The sequence below is a fragment of the Hirundo rustica genome, chromosome 9 (assembly GCF_015227805.2).
Source record: "Hirundo rustica isolate bHirRus1 chromosome 9, bHirRus1.pri.v3, whole genome shotgun sequence".
NCBI lineage: Eukaryota > Metazoa > Chordata > Aves > Passeriformes > Hirundinidae > Hirundo > Hirundo rustica.
In genome coordinates, this window is record NC_053458.1 from 28972520 (window position 1) to 28998448 (window position 25929).

The following is a 25929-nucleotide window of genomic DNA, read 5'->3' on the forward strand; positions in this document are numbered from 1 at the left end:
CCGCTTCCTGCGGCTGAGGACGCGCTCGGGCGGCGCTGCGGGACCGCGGCTCGGCGGTGGCGAGGAGCCCGCGCCCGGCGTGAGTGAGGCGGCTCCGCGGGCCGGGGGGCGCGGGGTGGGCCGGGCGGCGCTGCCCGCGGCCTGGGCGGGCTGGGCCAGCGCGGGCTCCGCCGCTCGGCTCGGCCGGGCTGGGCTCGGCTCGGGGTGGGCTCGGCTCGGGGTGGCCCTTGGGCCGGGCCCGGCTGAGGGCAGCGGTGCCGGTCCCGCCGGGCGAGCCGAGTTGTGCGGCGGGCTCTAGGGCCGCGCTTTGCTGGCAGAGCCGTCCCTCAGCCTGTTGCTGCCCCGCGGACAGCGCGGAGCACCGCGGTTTAAATGCCTTTATTTTGTGTGCGTGTGTGCGTGTTTTCCCCTCCTCCCCGGCTTTCAGGCGTGGGTTTAAGGGGATTAAATCTGATGCAATTGGGGGGGGCTAAGAATAGCCTGGTCCACGTTCCCGTGCATGTGCGAAGTGCTCCGAGGCAGGCGGGACGGCCGGCGCTGCCCCGGCGGGATGCGGGCAGGGATGCGCGGTTCCCGGGAGCCCGGAGCTCGCCTCTCAATTGGCATGCGGTGCCCTAACCGGGAGGAATTGCCTTTCTTCATTTGCGGGGAGCTGTGAACCTGAGTGATTTGCAAGTGCGGCAGACAGCAAGTCTGAGCTTATTCTTCGTTAGCTAGCTCCGCTTGTGTGGCTGGGATAATGCTCCTTGAGAGTGCTGCGCGTAAAATAAGGTTCTTCTTCACGTAGCCGAACGGAGCTGTAGCAGTTCTGTAGTTTGATTTAGATTGTGCCGAAAATATTTTGCTTATTGTTGGATGTAGGGCTCCAATCTGACAGTCTCAGTCTTCCAAAAATGATCTTGTTCTTCCTAAATTTATGGGTGGTTTTTTTTTCTCTTTTGAATGCTGCTTGTGTTTATTTTAAGGTTTAATTCATTCTCGTTCTGTCATTGCTTTTCCCATAGTTCAGTGGTTTCCTGTTTCTCAGTCTGTTTCTGGAGGGGTAGAAGCCTGTGACTATCAGTGTGGAAGCAGAGCACCTTTCTGTTCTTTTAATAGATTTTTTTTTTTTAACACAAAGTTAGGCTTATTGCTTTGAGTAATAATTGAATTAAATGTATTCCTAAGTGAATAGCTGTCGAAAATGAAATTGGGGCAAGCAATGCCCTTGTAAAAAGGGTTAATTTACATTAGAATTAGAAGTTGGTGTTTGACTGTGAAAGGCCTGTGCAGTTTGCAACTGTTAGTACTCTCAGAAAATGAATATTTGGTGTGTAAGTGTAGTGAGCATCAGGCAGCATCGTTTATCTTCACAGATGTAGTAGCATTATTAGCATCCCTCTTACCTCTGGGGCACAGTTATCTTCAATTTCCAGACACAAGTTTTATCTTCTATCAAATTCTGGCTCTGCAGTGTAGCTGGTGAGCAGCGCTGGGCTGTTTATTTGGTGCCAGCCTGCTTTAAATCTCTGCTAAATGTGTGAGGGAGAGATACCCCCTGCCTCTGAGCAAGGAGTGAGAGTGAGCACCCTGTTACTTCAGATATTTTTCCCTTTGGTAGAGTAGTTTTAAGGATTCAGGGAGGCAGGCAGTTTGCTGACTTTGTGATGTGCGTGTTCTGTTTGGTAAGGAATCTTTGTGCAGCCGTGGTGAAAATATTTTTAATGTTGGTGATGTTTTCTACCGCTTTATTCTCTGCACTCCAGGTGTTGTTAATCTGGGCTGTGAATTTGTGACTGGATAAGAGCTTAAAAGGCACATTAGTACGTGGTTGTGGCCAGCTCTCTTCTCTTAGAGGGAAACTCAAGAGGGGAAAGAAGGTTCTTTTGATCCAGAAATCACCTTTTTTCTCTCTCTCTTTTTTTTTTTTTTTTTTTTTTCCCTGATGGGTCAGGTCTTGAAGTATAGAGTGAAGGTTTCTCTCCACGGTGCATGGACGGAAAGCCAATGCGCAGGTAAGACACAAAAACAATTGTTCTCCTCTTCCCCAAATAGCATAAATCATGTGAGTTGGTTTTGTACGTGCCTGGACTGTGAAATGTTGTGTGGTTTTGGATTTTTTTAAAAAAAGCCTGGCTCTGGGGAATTGGGAAATAAATCATTGCTCTTTAGTCCTTCCTTAAATGTATTTAGTTTTCAATATTTACAGGACCAGATGTCTTTCAGGAAGAGTATGGGAGACAAGTTACTGTAATTCTCCATCCCCTTTTCCACTTCCCCCATTTACTGTCGTATTTAAAATCCAGTATTTAATTACTTAGGTATTTAAACTGTGGAAGATAAACTGCCTGGGAATAATTTTAAATTTGATATCCAAGAGGCATTACTTTTCCCTTAACGACAGGCGTTTGGTGAGGTCTTGGGTGAAAAGGAGATTTCCTTTTCTAATTACGGATGCCAGCTGCCTCAGTTCTAATGAGCTGGAGATGCAGCTGAAGTTTAATTCAGGGGAGTTCTTGCTGTGGTTGTGTCTAAAACATTCTCTCTCATATAGAGAAAAAATTGTCACAGTAATTCAGCGCGATGACAGGTTTGCAAACAGGGTTCCCTGCTAGTTCTTGTTGATTTTCCTTGCTTGATGGCAATCCCACAGCAAAATTTAACAGCAGATACATTTCTGTACACAATAAAGGCTGTGTGGAAGCAAAGTTGCCTGAAGTTCTTCACCTCTAAATGAATTGGAGATAACTCTCGGTCTGTTTGTGTTTTTTGGGATGTTGGAAGAAGGAAGACTTTATTGTGGGTAAATCTGTAAACACTCCTGTAAGAGGCGGCAAGGCTTTTAACTGTAGATGAATATATAGAGCATTTTTAGCCACAGAAACCATTAGCCTGGGTTCTGTGTAAGGAGGCAAGAAGTAAGTAGTCACTTAAACCCTTAAGAATGGCATGATGGTGTTTTAATTAAATGAATTTTCATGAATTTAGTTTGCTGTGCCACTGCTGCAGTTCAGCAGTGAGTAAACCTGGGACATGATGACGGGGGCATCACAGAGCCTGGGTATTGTGCTGCAGTTTTGTTAAGATAAGAAAGGTGGTTTGGTCAATGAAGAGCTGTATGTGACTTTTACAGTAAATTCCTTTTCCTCCAAGATGGATTAAATAGCAGATGAGCTCTGTTTCATCGTAGCCTTCTTCAGTGGAGATTGTTTATATCTGCACCAACATAAACACACAGCTTTTTTAGGTTTTGTTTTCTCAAGATGTTTTTGCAGAATGACATAAAACTGGTGACTAGCTTGGCTTGTGTTCTTGTTTTCTCCCTACTTTTTGTGTCCCTGATGGGGAGATTGATGTTCTAAACCAGTTTCCGTGCCTGCTGTTTTCTGCGTGTCGCGCTGAGGCAGAGAATTCACATGCTGGAGTTCGTGGGTTTGTGGCCTTGGACTTGCTATTGTGGAAGTTCTGTCTGTCACTCAGTTTTAGTATTTGAGGTGGGCAGCAGCACAGAGCTGAAGAACTGGAGGTTTTTTATTGTTGCTGCAGCCTGGCCTGACAAGCACATCTCTGCTGTGAGCTGTGGACTCCAGTTCTTCTATACACTTGCCTGTTTTAAGGGCCTCAGTGTGGGTTGTTAAAATTTCTGTTTGTTCTCTTCCTCTTGCCTGTCTTAGCAGAAAATGATAAAAGCTTCCTGATTGGATTTGGGGCACAGATCTTCCTATGAACTCCAGCTAAGCAGATGGCAGAGCACTTTCTTTCATCCTTTTACTCAGGGCTCTGAAGCCAATTTTAACACCCTCACGTGAGGGTGTCCTGCACGAAGAGGGGAGCGGGGCTTGGCCAGTAGTGGGTTAATAAACACGCTGAGATGGTATCAAATGTGCACAGCATTCAGAGGGGAGGAGGAACAGCTTGAACAGACAAGGAATTCCAGCTATTCCTGTCAAGATTATAGTAGGGAACACGAATTGCTGCTGCAAACAGGATTTGTCCTACATTAGGAATGAAGGGGTGGTTGGGGCAGGCTGTTCTTGCTCACACTCAGGGAGAAGCAAGAGAATGTGGCTTTGCTGAAGGGAACAACAGGGCAGCAGGGGCCTCTCAGTGAAGGGCACAGTCCCACAGCACCCAGCCAAGGAGGGCAGAGCAGATCTGGTGGCCAGGGCCAGCCAGGAGTGCTGGACTCCTCGGGCAAGTAGGGGCGAGGAAGGAAGCAGGGAAATCAGCTCAGAATGGATGAGTGCACAGTCGGGTGCAGACTTATCTTTAACAAAGCTCAGGCGTGAGGGCTTGAGCACCTCCCAAAGAAACTGGGGAAGCTTTCCCAGCTCTTTCTCACCCAGCTCTCTCCTGGCAGCCGTTTCCCAGCTTACAGCAGTGCTGTATCAGAGCAGGCTTGAGCAGCCAGACCCGGCAGGAGGAAGGAGGTTTCAGGTCCTGATCGTGCAGTCAGGCGCTTATCCAACTACCTGGGCACAGCTCTTGCCCAAAACAAGCTGCAGAAGGCTCAGGAAGGTTTTGGAAGATTGCAGTAATGACCTCCTCTTTCAGAGTATGGGCATCCTTAGTTTTATCCTACCTGGGATGTTTTCCTCAGTCAGGGTGAAACTGAGTTTCCTGGGCTTGGTCAGTAAAAATGAAACCAAGCAGTGTGAATAGGGGCGAATACACCAGATCCTTGCTGTTTTCCTTTTGTGTAATGTAAAATAGTATTTCAGTCAGGTTTATCTGCTTGTTTGCATAACTTTGTTGAGAAAGCTTACTGAAACCTTGCTAGCTAGGCAAGAAAATGAATCAGGGGTATTTTTCCTGATAATCAGACTTTTGGCTAACTTAACCCCTAGAGGAATAAATCCACAATAAAGGATTTCCATTTACTTGGTTGGCATGTTGTGTGGTGACTTCTGTTGCCAAAGGCTGGGCCGGACCAATGGCCCTTGTTCTTGCAGCTCTGTAATGAGTATAGGAAATATTTCTTAACTTGAAATCAAGGCATTGATAGAAATCACTTGGTTTGTTACTTCTATTTGGTACTGAAGTCTCTTGCTGCTGAAATCCACTCCAGCAATGTATGATTTTTGGATTTCAGTCAATGTTTTTAGCCTGAGATGTGTGTTTCATAAGCCTTGGGGCAGCCTGTTGTTTTCTACTGAACTGCATTAAAGCCTGTTTGTAATCTTGTGCTAAAACACACATTGTCTTAAAAAAATGCAGATTTGAAAGTTAAGATGTCCTTGTGACAGCATGGGAGAGAATTTTCCCTAGGTGTGTGTTATTAGGCTTTTCTTTTTTCTTTTTTTTTTAAACTTTGGGAGGAGCTGCTGTAAGGATGGATGTCTCACAGATGCCCCTGTTAATGAATTAAGTTTTGGGCACTGGCGTGGTGGAATAAAATGGAGGCAGAGCAGCCTGTTTATTTAGCTGACTTAGTGTTGCAGACTGCCTGTGTTCCCGTTTGTACTTCTCAGCAGTGTGCTACAGAAACTGATCCTTTGTCAGCCCTTTCTTAATCCCATTGTATTTGCTGATTTCCCCAGCCCTGCATTTTGATGGAAGCTAATCCCAGAATATCTGCATAGCTGGGTGTGAACGTTTTTATCCGAGCACACGCACATTTCCTCTGGATCCTCAGCCCTCCTTAATCACCCCGGCTATTCAGGAGCAGCCCTGAGTCCTCTGTGGGGGGAGGCAGCTCCCCTGCCATGTGAGAATCAAGTGCTGCCTTCTGTCTTTCACACCTCTAAGCCACTGACTCATCATTTCATTCTCTGTGCATATTTATGCATAATGCAGTGGAATTATGATCCTCGTGGAGACACAAGCCAGCAGACGTGTCCTTTAAGTTCACACTTCTGTGCCTGTGTGTAGCAGCAACCCACTGAGCTTCACATCAAGCATCTGGGTTGATACAGCTTGGAAATTCTTAAGCCAATTGATCACTGGCTTCTGCACCACCCAGAGATAAGTTTTGGATGAATCAGGAGCGCTCGTTTGGTCGTTACTCTTTTTTCCGTCCATTCAGTCTTCTTTAATCATTAACCAGCACTTTCTCCCCAGGAGTAAGGAGGCTGGGTGCCATGCAAGCTCTCACATAAATGCTGGTGAGAACAGTGCAGGAATGACTTTGGTTCTTGCTAGCCAGATGCCTTTTCAGTGAGATAAAGATGTCTTCAGCAGGGCCTCATTTGGGCAGAAAAATCCTGCTCTGTCCTGGCTAGGGAAGACAAGGGCTGCTGCCTAAATCTGGCCAAGTGATCCCTTGGCACAAGATGGTACATCCCACTGCCCTGCGCTGGCAGGGAGTCTTGGGCTGTGGGATCGGCAGGAATATTGTGTATTTCTTCTGGCAGCGTGGCCCTAATCTAATCTGTCTGTGCTTAGAACCCGTGCCACACTGAGATCTGCTTTAGGGCTGGTTTTAGTGGGAGATGTCTTTGAGGAAACCCTGCAGGTGTGACAGAGGGGTTGTGTGCTTTCCAAAAGGATGCCCTGTCCTGGGTGTTCACCATCTCTTCTGATCCGTAGTTACACAAAATGGGTTTTTAGTTGAAGAATGCTTCTTCTGTGCTTTCACTGACAGCCTGGTTGAGACAAACCATCCAGAACTGTAGTAGGATGTGTCTTAAAAGAGCTCTTAAGTTGTTCTTTTTTTTCCTTCCAAGGGTTGGTTTGACATAGTTCAAAACACTTACTACACAATAAAATCGACTTAGCTTGCTTCACAAGAGCCAAACTCTGCAGGGGAATGTTTGTCACCACCTTTCTCCATCTTTTAGTAGAGGGATTCAATTACTTACCTTCTGGCCTTCCTGCTGAGGACTATGAAGATAAGCCAATTAGGTGAATTAATCTTCAGCCAAGGTTTCTTGGGGTTTTTGTTAGGGGTACCATTAATTGTGGTCTGTGTGTATTGCTGCAAGGGGCATTCAGTTTATGCATTGTTTGTGAGGCACTTGGCAGGGCTTTGAGAATGATTGCCAAGGCCCCCCAAAGGTGAATTAGGGTGGTGAGGGACAGGAGTGGGTGGAGGAAAGTGAGAGGCAGTGTAACAGCAGAAGGACTTGTCAGAGGTATCAGGAAAGCAGAACAGTGATGGATATAAAAAAGGTGGAGCAGGGATAAAAACCCAAAGCGTTTAAGGTGCAGAGGCTGAGCAGGAGCAAGCAGCAAAACCCAGAGGGAGCCCCAGCTGGATCTGTGTAACTAAGATAGGAGCAAGAGGTGATGGTCTAAAACATCTGAATATGATGATCAGGGAGAGGGTGTGGAGGGAATGGGAAAACAGGCTAAGATGCAAGTGAATAATTTGAACTGCTGCAAAGAGACTGGTTTCCCAGTGCTTAGAAAGTGCATTTGACATCATAATGAGGGGAAAAGATGTGAGGTGTTTCTTTCCCTTAATTCTTTCCTTCAAACCTGCTGCAAATTACATTTGAGCCATGGCAAAGCCAAGCTTGATTTCTTATTAACTCTTAATAGGAACAGCGAGGTAGTGACAGCTCATAAATATCAGTGCACCAAGGAAAAACTGGTAGTGGCCGCCATGTTTTGGGTCTTTCAGTGCATCTCCCATGACCATAAACCATCAATACTCTGATATTTTGCTCAGTGTTCTTTAATTGCTCTAAGTGATGGGTTTCCTTTGATGTGGGAAGAGGCAGCAGTTTCCGAGGTTTTCTTTAATTGCATGTAGAACTGGGTAGATACTATGTTTTCTCTCTGTGCCCATAACTCAGTTTATGTATTCTGAAGTGATTCTTTGCCTCTAAAATTACCGTCCTGACTTCCTGTTCTTCCTTTTTTGGTAGGCTGATAGTGGTGGATACTTGTTTTATCTTCTTCCTGTTTGGTTTGTTTTGGTTTCACCTGCCTTCTGCCGTTCTTGGGGACGATTAACCTTCTTTTGACACGTGTCAGGGAGGGTGGCTTGAGTCAAGCACCTCCATAACTCAAAAATAATTGAAGAGATGGTGATTAAAATGGGTATTCTGTGACCCTGCAAGATGCTCATGGTAGTCTGCAGGCCATCTCGAGCTCCTGAAGTCTGTGTGACACTTTAGTGTGCTCAGACATTTACAGTGAGAGTGACCCCATTAAAAACGTAGGTAGAAGAACGGAGAGGTTTGGTTAAGTCACGGAGCTGGAACTCTTTGCAGTGCAAATCCATCTCCAGCTCTGTCAAAGAAAGCTCCGGCGCTTGACAGCGGGCAAGTCAGCTAATCTGTGCTTTGAGTCACTCTGTGAAGTGGGGATAATGTGCCTTTACCACACCAGGCTACGGTGAGGTTCAGCTCATAAATATGTATGTGTAGCTGGATATTACAGCCGTGTGTCATAGAAAGTGTATAAAAATAGCAATAAAGAGAAGCCTGCTGCAAGTTGGCATTTGTTTACTTCTAAGCAAGCTTTGCTTGGAGATGGATTCCTCTTTCATGCGGTCATGTGCTTGTTTTCACGTCCTGGCGTGGACTTAGGGGCGCCGCGGGTGCTCGGCTCCAACCACGGAGCTTCGGGGCGCAGCCGGCCCCGGCATCCCTGACCATGGTGCTGTGTTTTTACCTCCTGCGCTGCAGGTGTGCCAGCACTCGCCCAGGAGAGACCGGAATGGACGTGACCAGCCGCTGCACCCTCGGGGACCCCAACAAGCTGCCCGAAGGGGTGCCGCAGCCGGCGCGCATGCCCTACATCTCCGACAAGCACCCCCGGCAGACCCTGGAGGTCATCAACCTGCTGCGCAAGCACCGGGAGCTCTGCGATGTGGTGCTGGTAGTGGGCGCCAAGAAGATCTACGCCCACCGGGTGATCCTGTCGGCCTGCAGCCCCTACTTCCGAGCCATGTTCACCGGGGAGCTGGCGGAGTCGCGGCAGACCGAGGTCGTGATCAGGGACATCGACGAGCGGGCCATGGAGCTGCTCATCGACTTCGCCTACACCTCGCAGATCACCGTGGAAGAAGGAAATGTCCAGACCTTGCTGCCAGCTGCTTGCCTTCTCCAGCTGGCCGAGATCCAGGAGGCCTGCTGCGAGTTCCTCAAGAGACAGTTGGACCCTTCTAATTGCCTGGGCATCCGGGCTTTTGCTGACACTCACTCGTGCCGTGAACTGCTGAGGATCGCTGACAAATTCACGCAGCACAACTTCCAGGAGGTAAGGAGCTGGTGTGCTGGAATTGGGACGTAAAATGCGCCAACGTGGCCTGTGAGAGCTTTCAGCGACTCTCGTTTTGTCCTTTTTTCCAATTCCTGCCTTTACACCCGCTCTGTGCTCTGATGGTGATGGCTGCCAGGTGTTGAGTGGGGAGGAAGGAGGAAAGAGGTGTCAGGACTGTGTTGTACCCGTGGTTTGTATATGATCCACAGCATTTCTTCCCTGAAAGATGTGTGGTGACTGCTATGTGGGAGACAAGGTCGTGGGTGCAGCTGGATTTGGCATTGAATCTATCGTGCCCGCACAATGGTTTGACATTCCACTCCTCTTTTGTAAATATTCTGGATTTTACATTCTGCTAGGAGGGGAGGCAGGTGTTAAAAGTGAGGACAACACATCAAGAGAGCCCAAAAACTTTGATGTTGAGCTCTGGGATTGGAAAATTGGGTGTTTGGGGGAGCGTGGGTCTGCCTCTGGGGAGTCTTCAAATCCCTTGTTGTAGCAGAACTAGGATTTTGCATCTATTATTCAGCAGAAGCTGTCTGAAAGTAATTCAGATGTGTAATATTGCAGCTGACCTTTATAAACTCAAGTTTCTCATCCTTTGTTAATTCTGCCTAGATGATTTTTTGGTGGGAAAAAAAAATGCCAGTAGCTGGTTCAGAGACGGATCAACATAATGATTAAGGATTGTGTGAGCAATAGTCAGAGTAGAGTGGGTCTTTACTGAACTGCTGCAGAAAAATCTCCTCTTCCCACCAGCTTCACAGGGAGATCCTTCCCAAAGGGAGGAACTCCAGGAACTCCTGGTGCTAATTTAGTTTCCCCAGAGAAGCAGCAGCATGGAAGTTCTGTGAGTGATGGCAGTTTGTCTCTATCCTTTTTTTTTTTTTTTTCCTTCTGACATGCAAGAAGCAGATTGGAATTGTATTAATTTCATTCAGGTAGTACTTAAGAAAAATCTGAGCAGGAGAAACACAACAGAACACGACTGTTGGACACAGTGAAGACTATTCTTGGTATCTAACTGTGGACACAACATCAGTTTCCTCCAAAAGCTGCAATTAAATACATCTTTTCTAACCAAATAGAATTTGCTGTTTAAGATGAGTTTGTTTTTGTTAGAACTTGGTGGTTTCTCAAACCCCTACATTTTAACTGGCCACTTAATGTCCTCTATGCTTGCTCTGCACTTCTTTTCTTCTGTGTTTTTTTTTTTTTGGGGGGGGGGGGAAGCAAGACGCTATCCAGATGGTTGTTTATTTTCAGTGCCTGCTTGTTTTACTGGTTATTAGATCTTCATATTACATGAGTAGGGCATGCTTACAAGCCTCTAAATAACTTTTTAACAGCTTGACAGTTTTGTTTTAAAATCTTTTAGCTAATACATGCAGCTGGCTGTTAAGAGCTGCTTGCTATGGGCTTCTTTTCTTTTGCAGTCCCTTGAAGAAAACTTTGTCTCCCTTATCCCTGTTAAAGCACATGAAGGTAAAAGAGAAGAGAACGCTCTTCCTCGAACTTGATGTAAATTATAATTGACTTGACTTAAACACGGCCTCTGGAAAACTGAGGCTTAGATTAGAGCGCTATTTCTTTGGCCTGGGCAAGTTTAGGTGTCCATTTCAGTGCCCCAGGAGTTCTGCAGCTCTTCATCCTTACCTTTGCTTCCAGTGTTTTTCTGCAGACAATGTCAGTGGTGCTGCTCCTTGGGATTGCATTCAATTCTGGCAGTATTTTCTATCTGGAGTGTGCATTGGTGATCCCTGGGGGAAGGCAGGCACTTCTCTATCCAACCATCCTCCACTGTGGAGTAGAAAACTGATAAAAAATTCGCCTTCCTGTGAGGAGGCTGTGTGGTCATCGTTCCTCCGAGCTGGCAGAAAGGAACGTGAGCTGGGAATTTCCTGGGTGGCAATGTGAAATATTAAGCAGCAGGCACCAGGCCAGCCCATGCAGTTACTTTGAATGCAGTTTGAATTGCTTCATGTCCTCTGCTGTGCTAACCTCTGCTTCTATTAATTTTTATGTGCATTGCTGCATTACATCATTAACTTCTTGGTAAAATGTTTTTCCAATTTTTTTCCATTCCTCCCAATTTAATTTGTTGCCTATAACCCCTAGTGGATTTTGTGCATGTAATGTGAAATGGTTCTCTTAACAACTCCACTGTACAAGAAACAGCCTTTGGTTTTTTTTTGTTTTTTTGTTTTTTGGGTTTTTTTTTGTCTCTTGACATTTGTGTTAAGGGAAGAATTATATTTATGGGTGGACAACTTGTGCTTTTATCAAAGATAAAAATTGCACTCCATATTGTATAGTCTGATGTGAACGCTCTCTGTTTGCAAAAGCACTGATGTACAGGAATGCTGCAGAGGAAATGAAATCCAGCCAATTCTTGTCCACTAAGCAAGTCAGTCGAATAGATCATTAATATTAGTCAGGTAATTATGAGTGTCCTGATAATTAAGCCAAAATAAGCCAAAGCATTTAAAATAATGATTTGTTTTACTATGTCAACTAACAAATTGTACAGTAGTAATAATTTGGTTTAAAGAAGTGCTTTAAGTGTTTTGAATTTTGTGAGGCCAACAATGCCACTGGGTGTCCTGAGGGTCAAAGGGAGAGACTGGATGAGCCTCTTTAACTCAGGAATTTCCACAGCTGCTGTTTTCAGACTCTGAAGCTGCTTTTAAAAACGATCAGACTAAAGTTTACACATAAGCTTTGTAGGAGGAAGGGAGACTATGGAAAAAAGCTGATAAAGATCTTTAATGACCAACCCAGTTCCTACTTCCAGGCTGAAGGAGTGCATGGGCCAGCCTTGTGGCTTTCACTGTCCCCAAAAGCTCAGGGTACCCAAGAGCCAAGTCTGGTAACCGACCTCATTGTCCGCTCTGTTCTTTTTTAACAATATTTTATATTTATATTTTCTGTTGTCAGTAACTCGGTGATCCCTGCATATTTGTTCAGTGCCCTTAAATAACTTCTTCAGGTAATTAAAAGGACTGCACAGCTGACTGCTGTTGAGATGAACGTGTCAAAGAGTGTTTTTCTTTAATTTATGCAGCAAATCGTGAAATAAGTCACGGAATTCTAATGTGGTCGCAGATGATAAGAGCAAGCCAGCATTCAGTTGTTTTCTGTCCTTGAACCTTTTGGAAATTGCAGGCTACAGACTGGGAATGCTTGCAGGGAAGGTGAGCTGGCAGTTATCAGTCAGGCCGTTTCTGCAGTGTTAGTTTTGATTCCTGCACCTTTCCCATGTACCTGGTGTTTGTGCAGGAGCTGTGGTGGTGTGCGAGTTCCCAGGGCAGTCTGACTGACTCATGCTGTGTGAGCAGTCCTCCAGCAGCAGCCAAGGCCTCCTGAGAAACTTGGTTGCTATCTTGGATGCTGAAGGAATTAATGTGTTTGTCAGTGGCTTGACTTTCACAAGAGATCAGTCCTTAGGGGCTCCGAGGCTCTGATTCCCTCTTTAGTGCATCTCGACTACTGCATACTCCATGTGTATATTTAGAGCAAATGAAAGAGGCAGGATCAGATGAGTCTCCTGAAATATTTTCTGTTCTGCCACAAATCAGGCTTTCTGTGTTCTCTGCAATGCCTCTGGTAACTTGTTTGAGATCTTATTTTTGTGCTCTGTTTTGCTTTCCTTGTGAATCTCTGCACTCCAATGCTGCTTTTTAGTCACATTATTTGTTGCGGTTTTATTTCTGCTTTATGTATTAGACACGGCAAACGAGGAGGCTGATTTTAAAGAAAGGCTTTGTTTTTCTTGAATTTTGAAACCTGATCAGTGCCTTTTGTGGTTTAACCCTTTTAAAGTGTTAAGGGTGTAAAAGGCATGCCCTTATAGAAGTGTCTTGTTGTGTTGCTGGGGGCTGCATTGTGCAGCAAACCCTTCACGTGAGTTGGTGTTGGAACTGAGGGGGATTTGGCTTTTTACTGGGTCAGTCCGTGAAGTGCTGGAGTGGTGAATGGCTCTGATGCTTTGTCCTTACTCCCTCCATTTTTCCTCTGCCTTTCCCAGGTGATGGAGAGTGAGGAGTTCATGCTGCTTCCTGCCAACCAGCTCATAGACATCATATCCAGTGACGAGTTAAACGTGCGCAGCGAAGAGCAGGTGTTCAACGCCGTGATGGCCTGGGTGAAGTACAGCATCCAGGAGAGGAGACCCCAGCTGCCACAGGTAATCTTGGGCACGTGGCATTCCAGGCTGCTTTATCCAGGGGGAGAGGAATGAGGGATGGTAGGGCGGTGCCAGAGCGCTTCCGAGTGATGTAAAGCCACCGAAATTCTCTCTGACTCCCACCTGTGTTAGGTGGCCTGCACTGTCCTTTCATCTAGGCTGGAAGCTGCACTGGCCAGAGCCTTCATTAGGGGCTTTGTTGGATTGTTCCCAGGTAGGACTTACCAAATGAGCTCACTCCAGCAGTCTGTCCAGACAAACCTGCCTGCGCTGCTTGGAGAGTCGTATCAAAACCACAGTGGAGAAGAAAAGGCTTGTCTGGCTTTGCGGTGCTTCTTTGAGCTCTGCTGCTTGATTTGTGCCTCAGCCCTTCACAGTGTTACCCTGGAGCTTGTCAGAATGGTTTTGTTGGAATGTGATGCCTCATCTGAGCCAAGGCATTTCACGGAGCAGAACCCATTCTGACAAAGCTGTCAGCCCAAAGCCTCTGAAGTCTCGGGCTGGCTGATCAAAAGAGGTGAGCATCTGCCTGCCTCGCCGTTTCTGCTTTGGAAAGAGACATTAAATGCAACTTTATTTACTGGAAAGCTTTTGAAAATGGTTTTAAGTAAACAACCCAGACTGGAAGAAGCTGCTCTTCTCAAGGCAGCTTTTAATGCTTTTATAACTGTTTGCCTCTGTCTATATGTGCTTGGGCCTTCGAATTCTAAACCCTTGTGAAAGACGTGTTGTTTCTTGTTCATTTACTCTGCAATAGCACTCAGGTTTAAGAGAGCTAAATGGTTGATAAAACCACTAACTTTTAATCAGTGTTCAGGCAGATGTCTTGACATCTGTCAATTTCTAAAGGTTTCCAGTTGTGACCTTGTTTTCAGCTGTTAATAGATCCAGTGCATGGTCCCTTTCCAAAGATTGATTTTCTGCTGGGTATCTAAACTGAGATATTGAAAAGGCGAAGGTGCTGCATTTGACTAAAATCCTGTTGTTTTGCATTTGGCTTCTTGCATCTCTCTGGGTATCTGTGGTTTCACCATAGATGCTCTGGTTTTTGTTTTAGGTCCTGCAGCATGTCCGCCTGCCCCTGCTGAGTCCCAAGTTTCTTGTGGGTACAGTGGGTTCTGATCCACTCATTAAGAGCGATGAGGAGTGCAGGTAAATCTTCTTAGCCATTTACAGGATTGGATTATGTTATCCTCTGAATTATTTGTCACTGGTAAATGGGTGATGCCTCACAATTTCATCTTGGGCAACTGGAAGGATAGTAGAAGCAAGAAAAAGTTTTCTCTTTGCGTAATAGTCACTGGTGTGCCCTAGAAGTGGTTTTGTTCTTTCAAGTTTTCAATGAAATAGCAAACTTTGAGTGTGCAGATTGACTGTTGGTAAAAGACCTTTCAGTGTATTGATTTTCATTTTGCCTTTTTTTTTTTCTCCCCTATAGTCATGGCCTTTTATTGCAGTTTAGCTCTTGCATGGCTTTCGTGATGATCTCAGTGGGATCTAAAGTAGTTTTTCTATGTAGAATGTTAGCACTTTGATAACTGAATTGGACTCTGGGATTAGAGTCTGCTCTTTCCCACAGGGATACTGCAGGGAAGTTGTTATTTCCTCCTCTTATGGTTTGAGTCTCACCTTTCTGGTTCTACAGAGTTATGTATTATCCACAAAGCACATGATTTATCTTGTGCATATTGTAAAGAAGTTCAGGGCATAGGCTAAATTGTTCTCTTCCTGAATAAGCATTTATACTACTTATATATTCCGCATTTGTAGAGGGAAGGAGGACTTTTTTGTTCTTTCTTGTTTTATTCAAGGGTTTGGAATATTAGGATTAGTCCAGGTGGCAAGTCATGAATGGATGGACAGCGTGAGCTGGCCAGAGCTGATGGAGAAAATATTCATCAGAAGGGTACTATCTCCATCTATTGGTCATGTGTGTATTATGTATTTGTGTGCTTTCCAACTCCTGTTCTCTTCCGAGGCAAAACCACTGACTGTTAAGTTTTAGCTTGAGGCAGGCTGGGTTTTTCTTTTCTGCACAGTAAGCCTGACAAACCTCTTGTCATATATTTTTTTTTAATCAGTCTTTTTATAGCGAGCTATATCTATTATTAACTCTGGCCAAGCGCTGGTGCTGGTTTGCTGCTGTCACCGTGTCAGTGGCTTATAAACAACCGATGAGTATTTAGGTGACAGCGAGCATTTAACCGGAGCTGTTCATGCCCTTCTCGTGTGACTTGTGAATACCTGAGGTGCATGACTAGTGCTGGCTGCTCAGTTCTGATTCGCCTCCTCTCCTGAGACTGAGCTCTGAGGGTTAATGCTTTCCTGTCTTGCACAGGGATCTGGTGGATGAAGCCAAAAACTACCTGCTGCTGCCCCAGGAGCGGCCGCTGATGCAGGGACCGCGAACGAGGCCGCGCAAACCCATCCGCTGTGGAGAGGTGCTCTTTGCAGGTGTGTGTCCCTGCAGGTGCGCGTGTGGTGTCTGCAGGGGATGCTGGAGGGTCTAGGGGGGCCATATGAGGAGCAGCTGAGGTCACTTGGTCTGTTCTGCCCGAAGGAGAGGCAGAGAGGAGAGCTCATCACGGTTTGCAGCTTCCTCGTGAGGGGAAGAGGGGAGGCTGGCACTGATCTCGGCTCCCTGGCAACCGGCAGTAGAACCCGAGGGGGTGGCCTGGAGCTGTGTCAGGGGAGGATTAAGTTGAATATTAGATAAAGGTTCTTCACCCGGGGTAGAGTCTGGCACTGGAGCTGACTCCCCAAGGCACCAGGCCTGACAGAGCTCAAGAAGCGTTTGGACAGTGCTCCCAGGCACATGGTGGCATTCTTGGGGCTCTCCTGTGCAGGGAGATGGATCCTTCCAACTCAGGATATTCTGGATTTATGTGCTTTTCCCACTGGCTTAGGCCGGGAGACTCCAGGCAGGATTTTCTGGTGGTGGTGTCATTAAGTCTTCACAGCCTATTTCTGATGTGACCTGTGCATTAATATTTGAAAGTTTGAATTAACTTACGCTTTCTTATTCACGTGATTTCTTTGGTGCTGTGAATGCCACAGCATTTCTAAACTTTTGAAATTCTCACTCTATTTTGTAGTTACAAACCTCAGCAGGAGTGACTCAGAGATGAGCCTGAGGGGGTGATCTGTGCCAGGTGCACAGGCAGTTTGTGAGCTCGGGGAGTGTTTTTGTGACCCTGTTTTTGGTGTTTGGCTGCAGTGGGGGGCTGGTGCAGCGGGGACGCCATTTCCAGCGTGGAGCGCTACGACCCGCAGACCAACGAGTGGAGGATGGTGGCTTCCATGAGCAAGAGGCGCTGTGGCGTTGGGGTCAGCGTCCTGGATGACCTCCTCTATGCTGTGGGAGGCCACGACGGCTCCTCTTATCTTAACAGCGTGGAAAGGTAGGTCTCCATAAGGCCCCTGTGCAGAATTTCAGCTCTGCCTGTTTAAACCTGGATGCAGCCTCTTTGGAATGAGTTCGTTTTGCCATTTCCTCCTGCCTTGCGCCCCCCTGGTCCAAAACACTTCGTGTCATGTTATCCCCAGCTTAATGGGACAAGCCAAAGCCTCGGCATAAGGAAGGAATCTCTAGGAGATGGGTCTGGGTGTATTGTTGGAAGGAGTGGTGGTGCTGGTTAACCTTCCTCGCAGTTGTGGGTTTGTTTTTAGAGTTGTTGAGGAAGGTGAGGTTACAGTGAGCGTTTCTTACATGCTGAGGGAGAGATCCTGGAATTTTATTGTGAAGTGGCAACTGAGAATTAAGGAACCTTGGCACACAGACAGAAGAAGGAAAATAGGTCAGTTTTAGGCCTGTAAAAGATTAAAGTCAGAGAAGTTTTGCCAAGCTTCCTGTTTCTGGGAGCTGCACAGGGCAATTCCCATGCTTGAAAGCCACATGACTCAAGCTCTCCTACTACTCTAAATCTTGGCCATGTAACAAACCCAATGAACTGTACAAACACCTCCTCCCCCCTCAAGCCTCCCTTCCTTCCCACCTATCTCCTTGAATGCTCCCAACTTCCCAAATCGTGACCCTAGCATTGCATCTCCCACGTCCTGCACTTCCTTGCTGTGCACTGTATTTCTTTCTCTGGATTCCCAAGTCCATCTTGTTCCTCCATATTTTATCTGGAAGTCCCAGTGCTGGCTGAGTTCCTGTGTGAGCTGCAGGGAACAGAGCAGAGTTAACTCTGGCTGCTGCTCTTTGCTGCGAGTTACCACACGCCAGCCAGTCTCTCTCAGGAGCCTGAACCTTTGATCTTCAGCTTGATTCATCCCAAGCTGCAGTTTGAACGTCCCCGGAGTAACGTGTACTGGATGCATTGTATCACTTCAGGGCTTTTATCCAGCTTACAAAGAGCAGTGTTGGAGCTGAAGCTCAGGATAGGCCAGTTTTACAGCCTTAGTAGAGCTCCCAAGCATGGGAGGGTCTGAAGCAGACCTGGGCAGTTAATTTTTGCTGTTTGGTGTGGTTTTTTCCCAGGTATGATCCAAAGACCAATCAGTGGAGCAGTGATGTGGCTCCCACCAGCACCTGCAGGACCAGTGTTGGAGTAGCAGTTCTTGGAGGTTACCTCTACGCTGTGGGTGGCCAGGATGGTGTGTCTTGTCTCAACATTGTGGAGAGGTACTTTTTAATTAAAAAAAAAAAAAAAAAAAAAATCCAAACAAAAAAGGGTGGGACACAGCAAGAAAGAGGGTCTCTTAGAGGGTGCAGCTGCTGCAGACAAGCTGGAGAAGAGACAGGAACTGCACAAATCTTACAGGGAATTTTGTCTGGGGAGAATAAAGTCAGTCTTCCTGCCCCTTTGTGAAGATGCCCCTTCACTCACCTCTGGTGTTTGTTCTTTTGCCAGGTATGATCCCAAAGAAAACAAATGGACTCGAGTGGCTTCCATGAGCACCAGGCGCCTGGGAGTGGCAGTGGCTGTGCTGGGGGGCTTCCTCTATGCTGTGGGAGGCTCTGATGGAACATCTCCTCTCAATACTGGTATGCCTTTTGCTGTCCCTTAATCCCAATCAGCGCTTGTCCTGGTCCTGGGTGCTCGTCATGTCCCCACATGGCTGTTGAATGTGTTCAGTTTCTGGAGTTTTTTTTTCTTCTTCAAATATTATCTTGCCGTGCAATAACTCACTCTCCAGACTTGTGAGCCCCTATTACCTGATTGCATGGCATATTTTTACTTTCTCAGTGCTTCATTTGGCAGTATGTCCTGAATACAAGGCTTTGATCGCTTGCATAGCAGTTGCAAGCACTTTTTTTTTTTTTTTTTTTTTAATTCCTGCAACAGCCATTTTTTCTGTAGGAAGGAAGGTGCCAGAGGTAAAACAGCTGCAGGTCAGTTTGTAACATTGCCAGCTCCCTCTTGCGTGAAGATCTGAGTGTGATTGATGCTGGAGACAGGAGAGAGACTAGCGAGAGTTCTTTGGAAGAAAAGAGAGAACAAACGGGTTCATGGTGTGAAAAACAAGGTTTACTTTCTTGGTAAAATTTAGAAAGTTTAATAAAAAATGACAATAGGAGATGGAGAGAAAGTAAAGGGTTAAACGATCAGGTGCTTGGCTTTTAGCTAAGAGCAGCCCTATTATCTTTGGGGAAATTTTTGAAATACTTTTTTTATGACATTAATTTGTTGCATATTCACAGACTATTATGTGTATTTATATTTTTCTAAGAACTGTTTAGTATTGCTACTCCTTGGGTCTGCTTTTTTAGAGCGTGTGTGTTTTTTGGTTGTGGTTTTATTATCACTTCTAGTTTGGGCTGTGGTTTATACTTTCTTTAGATGGCAGGTGCTGATGATTGGCATATTAGTAACAGGGGTCTTTATTATATATTCACTGGATGTTATTTTAGCGAAACAGTTTAATTACAAGCATAACTGTATATCGGCTATGTTTAAGCAAAAATACGAAAACTATATCCTTACAGCAGAGTTACTTTAACATTTTACATATAACATCCATCTTAATAATTGCGAAAAGCCAACTTTATAGTTTGCCTTTATAGCAGCGGCATTTTCGGTGTGTGGAAATTGTGTCCAAAAAGTGCTCTACCCACCGCCTGCCAACCCTGCTGACAAGACCTTCCCTTCCTCCTCCGCAGTGGAACGCTACAACCCCCAGGAGAACCGCTGGCACACGATAGCTCCCATGGGCACCAGGAGGAAGCACCTGGGCTGTGCCGTGTACCAGGACATGATCTACGCCGTGGGAGGCAGGGACGACACCACAGAGCTCAGCAGCGCCGAGAGGTACAACCCACGCACCAACCAGTGGTCTCCCGTGGTGGCCATGACGTCCCGGCGGAGCGGAGTGAGTGCGATGTAGTCCGTATTTTCCAGATTCTGTACTGCACTAGGGTGTAACTCTGAACTTCATGTGAAGTGTTAGCAAGTTCTCCTCACAGCTTAAAACAGTCCTTTTCCAGCCTGAGGACCAAGGACTCCATTGCAGCTTCAGGCCCAAAAGGTGTAAACAGCAGTGAATTGAGGAGAGCAAACTGGGAGGATGGGACTTCATAACATGAAGCTGTCATTGGACAATTAACCCCAACATGAAAACAGACCAAAACTTATAAAGGTGTGAAAACTTGTGACCCATGTGCCATCTTGGGCCCGCCATCTTGGGCCCGCCATCTTGGGCCCGCCATCTTGGGCCCGCCATCTTGGGCCCGCCATCTTGGGCCCGCCATCTTGGGCCCGCCATCTTGGGCCCGCCATCTTGGGCCCACCTTTGCTCCAGCCTTGGTCAAGCTCTTGTACTGACCAAGGTGTATCCTTTGAAGGCCTTTTCATAAATACCTACTTTATTCTTTTAGCTCTGTCTAGCCTGTGTTCCAGGTAGCCTCTCTAGACATCAAGTGGGGCTTGGTGGGCCTGTCTGTGCCACACTGTCGCCATGTGGGGACGGCATGGATCGGAGTGTCAGTCTGCTTGTGGGGAGGGCACAGGGTAGGGTGTCATTGTCGCTCTTGTTGTGGGGAGAGCACACGGTGAAGTGTCAATCTTCTCACGAGGCTCTCCTGCTTCCTCTGCGTCTTCAGCTTTTTCTGTGACGGAAAATGTTTGCAAAAAGCTCTCTAGCGAGACTAGAGGGTGAAGAGATAGCCAAGTCACGCCACAGACTGCTGTTTAGGATGGGGAAATGAGTCATTTGAGGGTGTTTTTAAATATTTTTGGGCCTTTATATGCAGTCAAGCCTGAAGCAGAGGAGCTTTTAGGTGATGTAGCTGTACTTGGTACTGAGATACCATTAAAGAATGCTATCAAATTAGTAGCTGGATCTCTCTGGATGAATTAGGAGGTGAAAACACCTACTTGCTCGGAGGAAAAAGCTGTGAAACTGGGTTAGCACGTGCACTTGTTTAGGTACATAATCCCAGCAGACTGTCATTGCCTTGAGGCGTGTGTGTGGGAACAGGGTTCCTGGGCTTTCACTTAGGCTGTTACCTCTCTTCACTGAATGTACCCATCAACTGTTCCTGTCAACTGCTGATTGTGGTGCTTTCTTGTGAACAATAGACTACTGCAGTGTTTTCAGCAGTCATCGTGGTTGGGGAGGTGTAAATGATCTGGATGTTTACCATTAGGTGTTGGATTATGTAGTAAAGGATTTATCTGTGTGTTGGTGTTCCAGTGCCTGGTGAGGCAAGTATGAATCACAGTTTGAGCAACCACTGGTTTTGGAGGCAGAGAGCACATATTTATTTCTGTTCTCCAAGCACAGAGTGAGCTGTCCAACACTGTCCACTTTAGTTTCTCGTTAGACATTGGCTTTTTATCAGCTGCTTCTGTATTTGCTTTCCGTAGAAACTGCTATACTCATGCAGCTGTATCTGCAGCTCTTCTGACTTCCTCAAAGCTGAAACAGGGACCATTTCACATTGTGTACCTTCTCTTTTCGCTGTTATACTCCACATGAAGTGATCAAGTTTTTGATGTTTCAGTGATTTTTTGTGCTTCTGCAGAAAGGCTAAACACAAAGTCTGGAGGCCAAAGTGCTTACACGTGGTCCAAGCCCTGACCTGAGAGGTTTGGGACCGGGGGCTTACCTGTGGTTCTGCTACTTTAACTAAGTGCTGTGGGCTGGTACATATTCTTCTTGGGGAAGAATTTCAGTCCAGAACATGAGTTTTGTATGAAAAAGATTTAGATTCTCATGTATTCATCTTCATTCAGATGGTTCTACTTATTGAAGCTGGCAATAAGAGAAACTCTGCTTTTTCTTTGAGAGATTCTCTATTCTGAGATACATAGTTAACTTTCCATGTCTCATTTTTTAGGGTGTTTTATTTGTGCTGTGCCCTAAAGGAAAAAAACCCAACCCTCTCCTGCAGGCCGCCTTTCACCAAACATGGTTATAAAATAGTTTTATTAATATTGTCATTTTAACCCTTCTTTTCAGGACACCCCAGCTAAGTAGCTGCTGTCTGATGGCTGTTTTACAGGTTGGCCTGGCTGTGGTGAATGGTCAGCTCATGGCAGTGGGGGGCTTTGATGGCACAACGTACCTGAAGACCATTGAGGTGTTTGATCCAGATGCCAACACGTGGAGGTAACTTGAATTTGTGCAACAATCAAACAGTGGAATCCAGCTGCAGCTGTTCCAGGCAAATTAGGAAAGTGGTGCACACCATAACAGAGAACTTGTGTGGGGTGGAACCATCACAACACTCCCATTCTGGCTTCCTGCCTTGCAGGAAAGAATCACAGCTTGAAAGATATCGCAGTATGCCCCTTCTGTTCATTTTGGGCTGAGTCTCTCCTGCTTCCCAATAAAACTGAGCTTGTCCTTAGCAGAAGGAACTCAGAGCCACCATGTAGAATTTGGCCTGTTCACTTCTTGCTTTGAAGCTGAGGCGGTGATTTTTGAATCCTTTTGGAGGAGCTGAAACACTTCAAACATGTGATGTTATTCCCCTTTAAATCAGCAAGATGCAGCCACCGGAAGAATGTCCAAGCTGAGACAAATAATACAAAATTGTTGATCAAAATATACACTGAGCAGAAAAGAAAGGGGAAAAATAGCCTTTAGGGTCATAACTATACTTGAAAACAATTGCTTGTGTATTTATTCCCAAATGTAATTAGCATAAAGCACCAAGCTCCTGTGGCTATTTTTGCTGCTGTGATAATCTGGCAAGGGTGGGGAATAGAAAGAAAATAATGTCCTTATTCTTACTAGTGGTAGTAGTAGTTTAACCCTTCACTGATAAGAATGGCTGTCATGAGCAGCAGTGGAGGAATTTCCCCTGGATCCACCTACTGTTCAAAAGTTGAGGAGAGAGTAGTACATTGATCAGATTCCTTAGTGGAATGGTTTCAGCTGCTCCCTGTGAGAGTCCAGAGTTAGAAGTTACTGCCTGGCTGACATTCACACAGTTAGGGAGATTATTCAAGGTATTATTAGCTTGTGGGTTTTTTTCTCCACTGAACTCAATATAGGTGACCAGCTTCCATGATCTTCCCTTTCTTTTGTATCTTGAGGATATTTTTTATTTGTGCAGCTTGACTGAGAAACGATTCAGATGCAGTTTGGCTTTAACAAAGCTGTTTGGAGAACTTGTTTCTCCTGTTCCTGCCAGCAGACTCCAGCGGCACAGAAGGGAATATGCAGCTGGAGTCTGTAGGGATCTGATCGCTCTGTGAAATACAGACACCGTTGCAGTCAACAGATGGTGCTTGGGATGTGTTATATCTTGGTTGGATCCAGCTGAATGTAGGGGTTTAGAAATATAATTTGGATTAGTTGAATTGTGAGGAATAAGCCTAGTCCTGTGTTACCCAGAATGTAGTCTAAGGTCACCTACAGCATACAACGTTTTTTTTTATATCTTGCACATTTTACCAGACAGGGAGCAGGAAGTATTTGTTTGAGTAACAAAAATTTGGTGTCAAAACAAGGAGCAGTTTCACTTCTGAGAGAGAAAGGCATGAGCAAATACAGCTGTTTACTGTTGTGTAAGGTGGGTGCTCCACAACTTCTTCTTCGTGGCCCACTCTAAGCAGACAATAACGCTGGTAACACGGGCTGGTTCGGTCGTTTCCCGTGGCAGCTCCCAAGGGTTGGTGTCCCCGTGGAGATGTGGCCAGTGTGTGACCCTGGAATGTTGTCTCCGCAGGTTGTACGGCGGGATGAACTACCGGCGGCTGGGCGGAGGCGTGGGCGTTATCAAAATGACACACTGTGAATCCCATATATGGTAAGCTTCCAGAGGGAGGGAGTCCCCTGCCTTCTCATTCCTAGAAAAAGCTGAAGAGACTTGTTGACACTGGACCTCTTTGCAGCTCTAGTATGCACGGGCTAGATCCAATGTAACTCTTTGCCGGTGAACTCTTTCTATGGAATTATAAAAATTGACTTCTGTGAGAGTGTGCCCAGCGGGAGACCACGTTGTCAGACTCCAGGGAACCACTGGACAAAAGTAGAAGTGTTGCTTATGTCCGTATTTTTTCTAAATAGTTCTACATTTTTTGACTAAACCAAACTGTAACAGTTGTTGTAGCGTAAAGGATGCTGATGGAGAGCCTACACTCTGTACTGGGAGTCTGGCCAGGAGGAGGGATTCCTGCTTTCCCTCCTGCTGTGGGAGCAGTGGATGTGGCAGCTGTTTGGTGGGCGAAAAAGTGACAAGGAAAACATTGCTTTTGCCTTATTTACAGAGAGCTTCGAAAAAAAAGTACTTGACCTGCAAGGTGCCACCTTTGCACAGAAGCTTTTCTGTGCACAGAGTATATTTATTTTTTCATTTGATTTGTATCATGTATTTCCTTTGTATCGCTCACAGCGATGATTCCAGCTTTTTATATACATCTCTGTGTGTGCATATATATATATGTATTTTATATATGTATATGTATATGTGTGATTTGCATTTTGACCAGCTGGTGGTTTGAGCAGGGCTGTGTCCTGCCATCTACTGTGGTTCCAACCTTGTGGTGTGATTTGGGGTCTCTTAGAGGACGGGGGAGCTGTGAGGATGGGTGCCCTGAGTATCTCTTCAGAACTGGAACTCTCATCGCTTGACTGAATCAGTGAAGTGCCCAAAAAGGGTGAGAGGAAAAGGATTTTCAAACAATGCCTTTTTACTGTACAAAAGTTCAGCTTTTCTCTCCTCTCTCTTGTATGTGAACCCGTGCTGGTTTGAAGGCAATAAACCAGCGGGAGGAATTGACCCCACACAAATACCTTGCGAGAGATTTCAAGTCAGAGTTACAATTCAATAGAAAGATTATAATTAATGCAATGAATACAGAAAGACTGGCTTAAAACCAGTCCCAATTAAATGGTGGTTGCAGTCCCGTTGGAGTGATGGATGAGGTCTTGTCAGAAGCGCTGGTCCTGTGGAAAGGCCTGGTCCTTCTCTGGATGTCCCATGGTGGTGTCTAAATCCTCAAACCACCAGGTCACAGACCCTCAAAGTCCAGGCAGGAATTTTGAGTCCCTCCCCCAGGGCAAGGGATTTCACAATGGAATGATGGAATCCTAAGAGTCATAGGATATTTTGGGGAGTCCTTGATGGCCCATTGGCAGAGATGACCCCCCCTTAGGCTGGGCGTAGTTGTCACTTTGTGAAGACAGAGAGAACAGTGCATCCAGCTCACAGGCTGCTGCAAACGAGCCACCTTTAGCAGTGCCATCAGGAATAATGCAGATGGGTGTGGAATACAGAGTTTGGCTACACCCACACTGGTACTTTCTCCTGCAACCACTGACAGAACCTAAATCCAGATAGTTCTAACTCACTTCTAAAAGCCTTTTTCCTCCTGTTGCCTGCTCGATATCAGTTCTTGTCTGAAGCAGGGTGCAGGTATCATCTGTTACTTCTGACACACGCTTCTTGTGTTCTTGCTGGAGGGGCAGACCCGCAGCCAGCTCCTTCCTGCTGAAAAAAAAGCTCAGACCAGCCTCACCTCAGCTGCCCTCTTGTCTGTGTCTGTAGAATTCCTGACCACGATGGATGGTGCCCTCTCTGAGTGATTTTTGCGCACTTTGGCTGCATTTGGTTAGAGCAGGGAAAGGTGTGAGGCTCATTTAAGAGTTTGGAGGGGAAGGGCTGTTTGCTGGCACTGTGAATAACTCCTCCCCACAGGGGTGGGGGGAGAGCAGGGAAGAACTCAAGACTCAACAGTTCTGTTTGTACTGTAATTTCTATTGAGTACGGAAGAATGACATTTTGCACCCGATCTAACTGTGGACCTTACTAAATCTGATTTTCAAAAAGAGGACTGTAAATTCTTGAGATGAAAAAGGCAGTGCTGACATCTTAAGTTCTTTAACTTCATAGTTTGATTCATGTAACTCAGACTTTAATGTGCTTGAATATAGTAAAAAATACACTACAGTCATAAATGGGACATCAGAACTTTTTTAAAAGCCCCTTTCCCCCTAAAGGTCGGTATTCTTGTGTTTACATATGAAGATCATTTGCACCTTTACAAGGAAAACAAGTATTCTGTAAACAAATGTTTACATGTATCATTTATGCTTTTTTCTAGCATGAGTAACTTGTATAAATAGTGCTATCTTAATAAATTTCTTCTACGCTGTTCTTGGTTTGTTCCTTGGGGTGAAAGCAGTGGGGGGTGTTTTTCTGTGGTTTATGTGGA

The 25929-nt window shown here is 45.9% G+C and overlaps 1 protein-coding gene across 4 annotated transcripts; it reads left to right on the top strand.

The window, feature by feature from the left end:
• Positions 1-25868, top strand: KLHL20 (kelch like family member 20). Of its 4 annotated transcripts, none has more exons than XM_040072460.2 (13): positions 1-79; positions 1934-1994; positions 8556-9129; positions 13160-13318; positions 14376-14470; positions 15657-15772; positions 16536-16719; positions 17802-17945; positions 18175-18308; positions 19425-19633; positions 21768-21874; positions 23442-23522; positions 23608-25868. In XM_040072460.2, exons 2-13 carry the CDS (start codon positions 1972-1974, stop codon positions 23636-23638), a joined length of 1857 nt encoding a protein of 618 aa, XP_039928394.1. In that variant the 5' UTR covers positions 1-79; positions 1934-1971; the 3' UTR covers positions 23639-25868. The 4 variants fall into 4 exon arrangements, with proteins under 4 accessions (XP_039928394.1, XP_039928396.1, XP_039928395.1 ...); XM_040072461.2 differs by lacking the exon at positions 1-79 and adding an exon at positions 1531-1664; XM_040072462.2 differs by having other exon boundaries at positions 23442-25868.
• The last annotated feature ends 61 nt before the right edge of the window (positions 25869-25929 follow it).

Bases quoted from the DNA above. Each gene is read 5' to 3' on its own strand.
- KLHL20 (XM_040072459.1), top strand. From the start codon at position 8,524: ATGGTGCTGTGTTTTTACCTCCTGCGCTGCAGGTGTGCCAGCACTCGC. The intron at 17,946-18,174 runs GTACTTTTTAAT...TTCTTTTGCCAG, and splicing joins TGTCTCAACATTGTGGAGAG to GTATGATCCCAAAGAAAACA. The intron at 19,634-21,767 runs GTGAGTGCGATG...GCTGTTTTACAG, and splicing joins TGACGTCCCGGCGGAGCGGA to GTTGGCCTGGCTGTGGTGAA.